General features: G+C 40.3%; 1 protein-coding gene across 1 annotated transcript; it reads left to right on the forward strand.

Moving 5' to 3' along the window:
- Positions 1-1,413: 1,413 nt before the first annotated feature.
- LOC128191424 (immediate early response gene 5-like protein) lies at positions 1,414-2,349 on the forward strand. The gene has a single exon (XM_052863478.1). The coding sequence runs from the start codon at positions 1,414-1,416 to the stop codon at positions 2,347-2,349; it is 936 nt and encodes a 311-aa protein (XP_052719438.1).
- The last annotated feature ends 8,262 nt before the right edge of the window (positions 2,350-10,611 follow it).

Below are 10,611 nucleotides of genomic sequence, written 5' to 3' on the forward strand. Positions count from 1 at the left end.
TCCAATATTTTTTTCATTTACTCAAACAATGTTAGCTCGATGGCAGTATATCATTATACAATATACAATACAAGTATATATGTCAAGACCAGTAAAGACTGGTTCATATTCTACATTCTGGAAAAAAATGGCACAAAAGAATTTTGAAGAATAAAGCAGAGAAAAGTAAACATTTGCTTTTTGATTAAATTTAATTCTGTCCTACGCTTTGTTTCAGATAAATTTTCCGAAGTTCGATCAAGCGTCAGTTTCTATTCATAGTCCCGCCACCGCCGCAAAAATGCACCCGGCCACGCACCCCCTCCGCAGAAATCCCTGACTCACAAAGAAACTGATTCACGGTTTAAATCTTTTGTCCGCTGCTCCATGACACGGTTTCTGCGGTAGGCTTATGATTATTCAAGAATTCAGACATTAAATATTTTAAATTTTTCAATATTTGCGTCAGTGGGTCCACTTCAGGTGATGCCCTATTTTTGACTGATATCTTTTTAAGGTGAACTTTCCCCACGATGTTTTATTGCTTTACAATGTATAGGTATATTGTGACAGGAAATTAATGCATTAACAATGGATTAATTTGATTACAGATTGAGGTGTGGTGGGACTTCTGTTTAAGGTCTATAGTTGACAGTTAGCCTCGCTGTCAGATTTCCCCGGCGGTGCGGTCGAATACACAATGAGCATTATGTGGTCACGTAATATATGTTCCCTCATAGCTATATTTAGATTGTCTTATAAATGATGTACAGGAAATTAAAGAATAATCATACGTAATTATTACCTTACATTGTTAAAAAATCGTATTATACAAGTGTGAATAACTGGTTGACTTTTTCCTCCTAGATTTCACTAAAATAAACTTATGTCATAAAAAATTATTACATAAGTATTCAAGATCAAATTCATTCTTGATTTTTTGATCACGATTTGCTTATGATCATCAAACTGAAAGTATTCTTGGAAATGGTGTAATCTTTTTACTTGCGCAATTGGAGTCAATATTTCTCAGTTTAACTTGTGATAACAAGTCATTTCTGGTCATTTTTTCGGTTCATGAGTCAGCGCTGGTGAATGAACCTAGTAACTATTGTGACGACATTCATGTTTTCCTTTATTTGTGCAGGTCAATTTATTTATAGATCTCGTAGTATTCTGGAAAATAACAACGTAACTTTACTACCACGAATCTGATTGGACACCTTGGTAAGGACCTCTTGTCAGGTGCGCTCTGATTGGCTGTTGCTCTAGACAAGCACGTCACACGCATGAAAAGAGGATGTAACATGTTGAAAGAGTCATTAGACGTATACAACTCGTGGAGATCACTTCGAAGATTTTAACGGAGTGATTTAACGAACTCAATTTTTTGTTTACATTTATTTTTGGGATTTAAAAAAAAAGATCGCAAATATGAGCACTGAGGCTCAGCGTTTGATGGCTTTGTCCCTGGGAAAGATCGCTGCTTCACGACAACAGCGTGGGGGAATCAACCTGCATAAGAACTTGCTCGTGGCTAGTGTATTGCATAAAGCCAGGACAGCCTATATGATGGAGAATTTACAAACTGTACTTGCCAACAGGAGAGCCCAGGCCGAAGCACGGGAACAGTCCAAGAAGGAACTGAAATGCCAGATAAGTACTGCATCGTCAGAAAATACTACGAATTCTAAAGATAGCTATACGCGTGACGCTTCATCCGAGGTCAAAAGGTTGAGAACTGAAAACGAAACACCCATTCATGAAGACAAAGAAAATTCTCCGCCTGCCAAATGTTTACGGGTAGAAAACGTCAAAATCGAAGCCGAGCGACCATCGGAGAAACCCGAACCTTGTCATGAAAAATTCGAAGCGAATACACAAGTTACGCCATTAGCGGATGCAGGCCATTGTACTGGGGGGAAGGAGGTCACGGATTACGTCAGCAAGCCTACACAGAACTGTACTAGGTGCGCTTCCAAGCGGAGGCGTTCCCTCGAAAATAGTTTCGATTCAGACAATTGTGTGTTGGCCAAAAAAGCTAGAATGGAGAATGGACCAATTAATGGGATTAACTCAGACAGTTCAGTCGAAAATATGCAAACTGAGCCGTCCCAAATCACGAGTCTTGTCAGTATATTCAACGCTGGCTTTGAGGGACTCTGTGAAGAAACGACAAAAGAAAAAGAAACAACGGACTCAAACAACAATGAAAAGACATTTGCTCCGAGTGATAATTTATTCTACGCCGTTCAGTCGATAAATGGATTTACAATCAAAGACAATGGTGTCTCCTCGTGCGGCACTCAGGTTATTGACAGTAGCCGAGACTCGATCTCTATGGCAACCCCGATTGCGTTAACGGTGTGAACTCTTGGACCAGAGGGCGGAAGAGATTGGAACAATAACCGTTACCTATTTATTGGTAATTAATCGTCCACTTTCTGCAAACACAAACCGCTCGGGGCGACCGTTACGCGATACGGTCCACTTGCCACAAACAGCAGACTGTGTTCACGCATCCATGACAGGTGCAGAGGCAATCGTTTATACCGATGATTCAACCCCGGGTGACTCGAGCCACGATCGCGTGGGATTGCAAAAGGAGTTAACATTTCAACATGAATGGTGCGACCTTTGAATGGATTTAAACCTATTACAAAATGCCACGCGCGCATACCAATGACTATTTATTTTTGTAGACTTGTATTTTGAAGTACAATTTTTTTTGTATTATGCAGTGAAAATTGCAATGCAAAATTCATTATATTTTTACCACATGTGATCTCAGCAAAATCAAATCAGTATATTTATATCCAAATTTCAACATTATTCTCTTGAAACTTTGAACGGAAGAGAATTTGACCAAAGTTTTCAACATCATTATCATTAAAACTTGAAGGAGTGACATGAAAGCGGGTCGAAAGAGAGCGTGACTGATAGCGGAAGTTACAGTATGAATCATTAGCACAGAGTATGAGTGAAAGTGTGAGGTACTGTAGGCGTGAGAGTTTATTTAATGTCGATTATATTTATTGAACTATGTCATAAAATATTGAAAAACCAAAGCCAAAAAAATCAATAAAACAAAATCTGAAATATTATCACTGAGTTTCTCTCATTTACAAAACACAGCACGTGCGTCTTACAAAAGGAAAACGCACGTGCGCCTGAGGGTGAACAATGGGCTGCGTGGGACATCTGGTCTGACCAGCTGTGGTATGATTTGGGGGGGGGGGGGGGGGGGGGGTCAGGGGCCTGTCGTAGCAGGCATAAACCTGTCGGTGAAAGAACCAAAGTCTAGCAATACAAAGAGGAATAAACGGCCATTAATTCCGGTAAAGCATTTTATCAAGAAACGTGAAAAATAATTAGATATGCGCAACACTGGCTTATTAAAGAAGGATTTGCCTTCGGTCTCCTGTTTATAGTAAACATGTTTACATGCTTTCTTTGACCTCCATGACGCACCTGCCAATGAGCCAAGGTGATTGGGGGATAGTTTAATCATTGATTATCCAGAGATTAGAACAAATAAACCTGTACGAGGCGGAAGCCTTTATTGGAAATCTTGTTTCTCAGTAATTTAGCATGAGGCGACGTATTAAATAGGTCAGTGTGTTATTTAAAGGGATTTCCCCTGCTCACGTCAGCGTATTTCACAATCTATACATAGAAGGGACTTTCTGTTATCCGGGAAGTTAAATAATCTAAAATTCAAAATCCCATCAATTTTTTGCACTTTTGTTTTTGAAATAATAAAAAATGGTACCACACTACACAAAGGGACGTTATGTAAATGTTGATAAATATAGGTGAAAAGTATAACCGTAAGAAAACGAGCGTGGTTTTGAAAATCAAACCATATCTACAGAGACAAACAAACCTCGAAAAGAAAAATGAAAGGTCTTGTGTCATTCACTCAAGGGGGAAGAACGTCCCGCTGCACGAATCTGCAGATGTACACGTGTTGCTTCGATGCGCCTACTCAGTAGGTCTGGATTCTATGTTAAAGTTTAAAATCTTCTGGTTATAACTCGATTAAAAACTTGTTTTTTTGTATAACTGAATGAGATAAAGAGAGGCTGATAAACCAATATTTCGACTTTAATTACCTTTGTTTTATAGAATGGAAGAAATATATTCAAATTTGTTGTGTTACGTCTGAAAAGGGTCAAGGTTGTATCCATAGAACTTGTTGTATCCATGGATACACTGTTGTAGATTGCTATAAACACAACATTCTGCTGAATCATGGGATGAATAACCTCACATTCTGTGCATTTATTGATGTATAACAACATGCCTCATCTGGATGTCACGCGCAGCATCTGTTGAGAGAATGCACGACCAGGGAATGCACCACCAACATTCCCCGCACCAGGTTACGTAAACAGATGACTGCTTGGGGTCTAATTTGGACGAAAATGAGTTTGACTTGTCTACTTTCACTTTCATGTCACGGAGGCAATACCCAGTATATAGTGACATGACCTCTTCCACTTACCCCCCCCCCCCCCCCCCCCACACACCTTGTCTTGTAACTAGTGCACATAGCAGCAAACGATTTACCAGGTGCTATCTTATGATGCTCAACATTTCCTGTTCCATAAACATTGATAAAGACAATGGCATTTATTCTCGAGTTAGATTGGTCTTTTTTGTTTGCTCTGACATTAACGGCAACGATTTCATATGCATCTATTACACAGGATTTTCACTGAAAATCAAAAGTTTATCATGACTTGTCATCAAATGCACATTAATCAGATGCACTGCCGCATATGTACTTGATGTTTTGTATACAAATTTCAACAAATTCGTTTATTACCCCTTTGATAACGTAAATCCACGTTAAAAGATATGATGAAATGAACACCTTGAATTGATTGGTTCGTTTTTCAAGAATTTAACCAGGCAATGCATTGCTATAAAAACATACCAAACATGCAACATGCACATGTGTATCTATTGGCTCGGTGGCGAGTCCAGGCCCCGGCCTCGCCAACTTTCCTGAAGTCAATTCTTAGCCTAAAGTCTTTTACCTAAATAAAGTTTATGCAATTTTCCTTTAAGGATTTGAGTTAATGACTGAGTAGAGTGATTTTGGTGACGGCGGGGCCAGTATATAGAACCATTTTAACAAGACCTTGGACTTTCGGTTGGACGTAGCTGTCTATTTCTTGCGTCAAAACAAGTTAAAAATGACGCGGTTTCAAGCGAAATATGCACCGATTGCGTAATCTTAGCTCAAAAGCCAGACATATCTTGTTGATTTCAAAGAGCAATGGCTGAGTGGCCAGCAATGAAATAGACAGGCCTACGTCACATTGCTGTTTGACGCAACTACCAAAAGTCCAAGCTTTTGTTGAAATGGTTCTACATGTATATGACAGAAATGACAAAAGCACTACTTACAGAAATTAAAGGACAGTTATATAAAACAGAAGATAGTGGATTATTTTGTAATCAAAAGCTAAAAACTAGGACCAATCAATCCCATAGTGCAGACAACCAACCGAGCAATCAAAGAAACTCTTCTTCTGGATCCCTCGTTTCATTCGTTGACCTTTAAATCCAACTGAATGGCCATTTCAATCTCAATGAAAATTCAACAGCATGCAGATCTTAAGGAGGCCGGCAGGCTGGGTGATCAACTAATGAACCGTCAGATCTACCTTAAAACTTTAAATCTGATATTTTGGACCATAGACTATTACTTTGTAATGAAGAAATGAAAACAGTTTAACTTTAAAATTTGATCATTTTCTTATATTATCTATTCTTTATATATCGAGCTCTTCATCCTAAGGAGGTAAATATAGCCTAAAAATGGCCACAACCACATATTCTCTTTTGTGAAGTGGACAGGCATAGCCTACATCCACAGTGGATGTAGGCTATGCCTGTCCACTTCTCAAAAGAGAATACACAACCACCCAGTCCTCTTAACGTGCATGTATACTAGTAACCTTTGTGTTTCCTGTTAACTATACTCCCAAAGTCTATCGAAATAGGCCACATTTTTGAAAATACATTGAGCTGAATTGAACACCCCCCACCCACCCCCACCCACCCCCATTCAACCGTAGCCTACAGAAATGTGTTTTTGAAATTAATACAGAATTAATACAATGCATTACACTAAAAGTTAACAATAACAAGTCCGTCTGCTTGATTAGTCATTCCTCTGGTAGACTGCGGTCTAAACCAGTTCTATAAAATGTCTCCAACTATACAGTCCCGAACTCAATCATAATCATGAGATGCTCGTGTAGCAAAAAGTGGACCGTGATAGAAAGACAATCCCAGTTTGACAGACTGATGCCCCGGATGTAGTGCTTCATCCACCCACGACGCAGCGCTCCCCAGCAGCTCGTCTGAGACTACGGCGGGAATCGATAGTAATAGCTCCAATAGACTCGCCGCGGCCTACATGTGATCGCTTCCTAATGAAATGCAGACGTCAGCAATTTGTGATATAACAACTCATTTCAGCAGAAATGTTGACTTAGCCTATGTACAAATGAAAAATCATGATTTTACTCCTTTTTAAATACAGTTTATTTAAATACACAGGACGTTTTCTCTCGTCCGGAGTCGTCCACTTTTCGTTAATGAGGTTAATTACTCATCAGTTTTTTTAATACGATCTACTATATAGCTATGCAAAGAAAGGTACCAAATATTTAAGATGTTAAATTTGACTTGCATCGTGATACCGAGACATTCTATTAATATACCATTTACTATAAAATCTTCAAATGGCCAAGGCCATTCAAACCTCTGACAATCTTGTAAGTACAAGAATCGAACACCACTTTGTAGGGTTCTTCCCCAGCAATGCTTTATAGACGGTATGCAGTTTCACAAACATGTTTTTGCGAAATGCTAATACGCTGTTTACCCTCATATGACGGTAAACGCATTAACACAGGAAATTACTCTGATCATCGCGACCGGCATAAAGTACATTATTAATTAATTAAATTCGTTATTGTTTATCATATCCAACACTATTTAAGACTGACTGGGTGGTTTTTTGGTTGTTTTTTTGTGGAGGGGGGGGGGGGGGGGCTAATATATCTGTATTTGTATTTTAATTCTACTAATGACGTATAGAACAGGTAAAACATTTTTTATTCTATACGGATTTGAATGCTTTTTTTTGCAACTAAGAGTCTCAGACACATGAAGTTAATTATTTCTATGAAACCACAAGAAATAAAAAAGAAAAGGATCGAGAAAACAAACTTTCTTATAGTTCACAAACATTTTTTTTTTTGGTCAACTGCACAAAACAATCAGAAGAATAATGGAAAAGAACACCTGGGATTTTTTTTCAACAGGTGCGACCGGTGCGCCCCCTTGCGCCCCCCCCCCCCAGTACCCGGAGTGGACCCAGCATCCTTACCCAAGGTCACACCTGATCGCGCCGACTGGGGACAGAGGTCATGCCATGGTGACTGACCGACGGACGACCTGCACGGCCGACGGACCCTGTGGGGGTTTGTTGTGACAGGGAGCCGAGCTTGGTTGTTCCGCCATCAATGGATGCCAGTAATTTGTCTGCGATGCTAGTCAAAGGTCGCGTCTATTTTGAGACGTCGGCGATATTTTTAGCCTCTGTGGTTATATGTACCAGCTATTTCTGCTCTCGCTATCCTCTTTTGTTATTCATTGGATGTTTTAATTATACAGTCATTTAAGGTATGTTAAAAATGCCAATAGCTTTTATAAGCACTGGCACATTGAGTCATGTGTTAAGTGCAGTCGTAAAAAAAACACGTTTTTAATTCATTTATCCCCAATGGAAGATAATCAAAATATAGAACTACGCCCAGTTTCCATAGTAATTTCACGTACTCTAATTCTTGAAAAAGTCATGCGGTGTCAAATGACGTCACAGCACGGTTTCCAATAGAAACTGTCGTCATGACATGAGTTCTATTTGATGAGCGTTACAGTATTTGTCGATACATAGGTAAACTCGACTCGAGTTATTATTAGTCCTAGGCGTGTGCATAATTTTATCTCAGTGAACGGAAATCAGAAATCGATCTGGGAGAAAGAGGCAGATAGATACGGCCTGTATACGAAAGATTGTCCCTGGCAACAGGACCGATCAGATTTTGTACTGGGTGACGCCAGGTCCCAACAAGATCCTTCAAACAGCCATTACAAATATTGTGTCACGCTGCTGACGACTCAGGTGTGAAGAAACTTATGTTTAACTAGGCCAAAAGTCACCAGGTATACGCAGGAATCTCAGGCATTTCCACGGCGGCGGCTAGCGACGGCAAACTATTAATTTAACTATTCCTTATTACTTAATCATACATTAAAATTCAACACGGCCCAAGTTAAAGAAATCTCGCCTTTCTTGGGGCTACCATTGTTTTAAGGAAGTAGAAAATGATGTGATTTGATTGGTCGCCGTCATTGACTGTTACTCAACTAATTCGACTTTATTCCTTCGGTCTGGCATCAAAGATGCATAAACTAAAAAACAGACCCAAAGATCAACGGAAGAATTTGACCTTTCACCAGACGGGCGGGGTTAATCCGGGCAATCTGTGATCGTCTGCAATTTCTGCTTTTTCATGGTCATACAAAAAAAAAAATTCAGTCACACTCAATTAAATTTTACGTAACTTTTTCAAGAGGTTACACAGTCTCTCTTGCAATGCGTGCCTTTTCTTGTTTCAGTTCATATACACAAAAATCACTTTAGATAGTGACAATTTACAGTGGCTACCTCGTGAACGCCCAAACAAATCCAGAGTTCACAGGTGCTCGCCCTATCGGTGTCTGCTTCCAGTAATTTTTCTGATCCTCGTTTCTTTACCTGAGTAATTATGCCGTCTTATATCTGGGCCAACGTCCGACCCGTTCAAAAGGTCGTAAAGCACTTACATAAAACACACACCATCATTTTCTCTTAAATTATTTTTCATCAATGAAAATGATCTTACTTCATCATATTATGTTCTAAGATCATAAAGCTTTTTATGAAAAAGTAAAAATTTCTGCGGCAATGTAAGGAACGCCGAGGAGAGGCCAGCACCGGCACCGGCTGAGGAGGGGAAACATTCCTCGCATACCGACCCAGACGGGAGCGACTCACACAGCCTTGTAGAGCCTGTAGCCGAGGGAAGGCACTGATGACGCTTGCTCTCTCTCTCTCTCTCTCTCTCTCTCTCTTCTCTCTCTCTCTCTCTCTTCTCTCTCTCTCTCTCTCTCTCTCTCTCTCTCTCTCTCTCTCTCAGTGCGATCTCTGACCTCCATCGCTATGCACTCTAACTGTACACTAAGTGTTCATTAATTATTGTACGCTATCGTACACATCCTGGTGGAGTACACTACAGAGCGATTCAGGTCACCACGGGCAACGGATGTCCTCTTTTATAACCTGCCATGAAGGTCACTTAGTCTGAAATGAAGCTCTTTTTCAGCAGTAGTAGCTTCTGACTGATATGTCTACTAAGTGTTGCCATATCGATTAATTGAGTTTTTAATGCAGCACATAAGACAAGTACTGCGATCGGAGTGAAAGAAAATTAAACCAAATTTTTTTTTTCCGAGGCAGATTGGCTTCCCTCCAATCTTCTATTAACTTCTGAGACTGCTTGGAGTTTTGGGGATCGCATTACCCCAGGGGTCGGCCGGAGGGCTGGGATCCATTCATGTCCCGTGCGAGGCCGCACTTCCTGTTATAGTTATTGACACTTGAGCTTCCTGATCTCTTGGACTATTGTGTAAGGTATATAATCATTGATCTACATAAACATACTTTAAAAAAATCATTTAAAAGACAAAATTACCAACAAACATGAATTGACATAGTTATTGTGAGTCGCTCTTTGTGACGCGATCGCTTGGTGACGGGACGGGCGTTCCTTGACAACAGTGTGTCATTGTTCGTTGTTTACGGTTGCTTTCCGTTTTTGTTCTACATCGGGGATCCTCAGTCAGTTCTACCCGTGGTGTATCGACCGAGTAACGACAGGCCCAGACAGGTGGCGCTCGGAACCCAGCTCCTCAGAGCCAGCCTTTGTTTCACCGGCCCAGAGTCGCCTACCCCAAACAACCTTCAGCGCACCTGTTCGTGTAGAGGCGATGCGCTTTGTTGATCAATAAAATTAAAAGCCGTGGACCTGCATGTCTTACAATGAAAACTCGCGCTGTCACATTTCAGGAAGCATGCTATATAACGTTATAATCTCTGACCGCTGTCACCTGCATGAGAAAACAGGCTTTGCAACCAAGCTTTATCGATTTAGGTATGAAACATAATTGGTAAAAAAAAATGGTTTGATAAGACTTCTTAATCACTTTCAGCATAGAATTTTTTACTCGAGCATTCCAGAAATTCTTTCGTATGTTATACTTAGTTTTATGGAATCGGATGATTTCTGCTCGTGTGAAAAACAAGAGTGCTTGCTGCAATTAAGGTATCAACGCGGGACATGACGGACACAAAGTTCCCTGTACAAAGTAGTTAGAACCGCGTCGGTCCCCACGCGGCGATGTTTCTGCTCCCTTCAGGATCCGTGTCTCTCTCCCTCTGTCACATCCTTGTGCTTGTTTCCGGACTCTGGCCACTCACAAATCGACGACAGCTGTTGAAAA

Source organism: Crassostrea angulata, chromosome 7, assembly GCF_025612915.1.
Source record: "Crassostrea angulata isolate pt1a10 chromosome 7, ASM2561291v2, whole genome shotgun sequence".
In the NCBI taxonomy this organism is placed as follows: domain Eukaryota; kingdom Metazoa; phylum Mollusca; class Bivalvia; order Ostreida; family Ostreidae; genus Magallana; species Magallana angulata.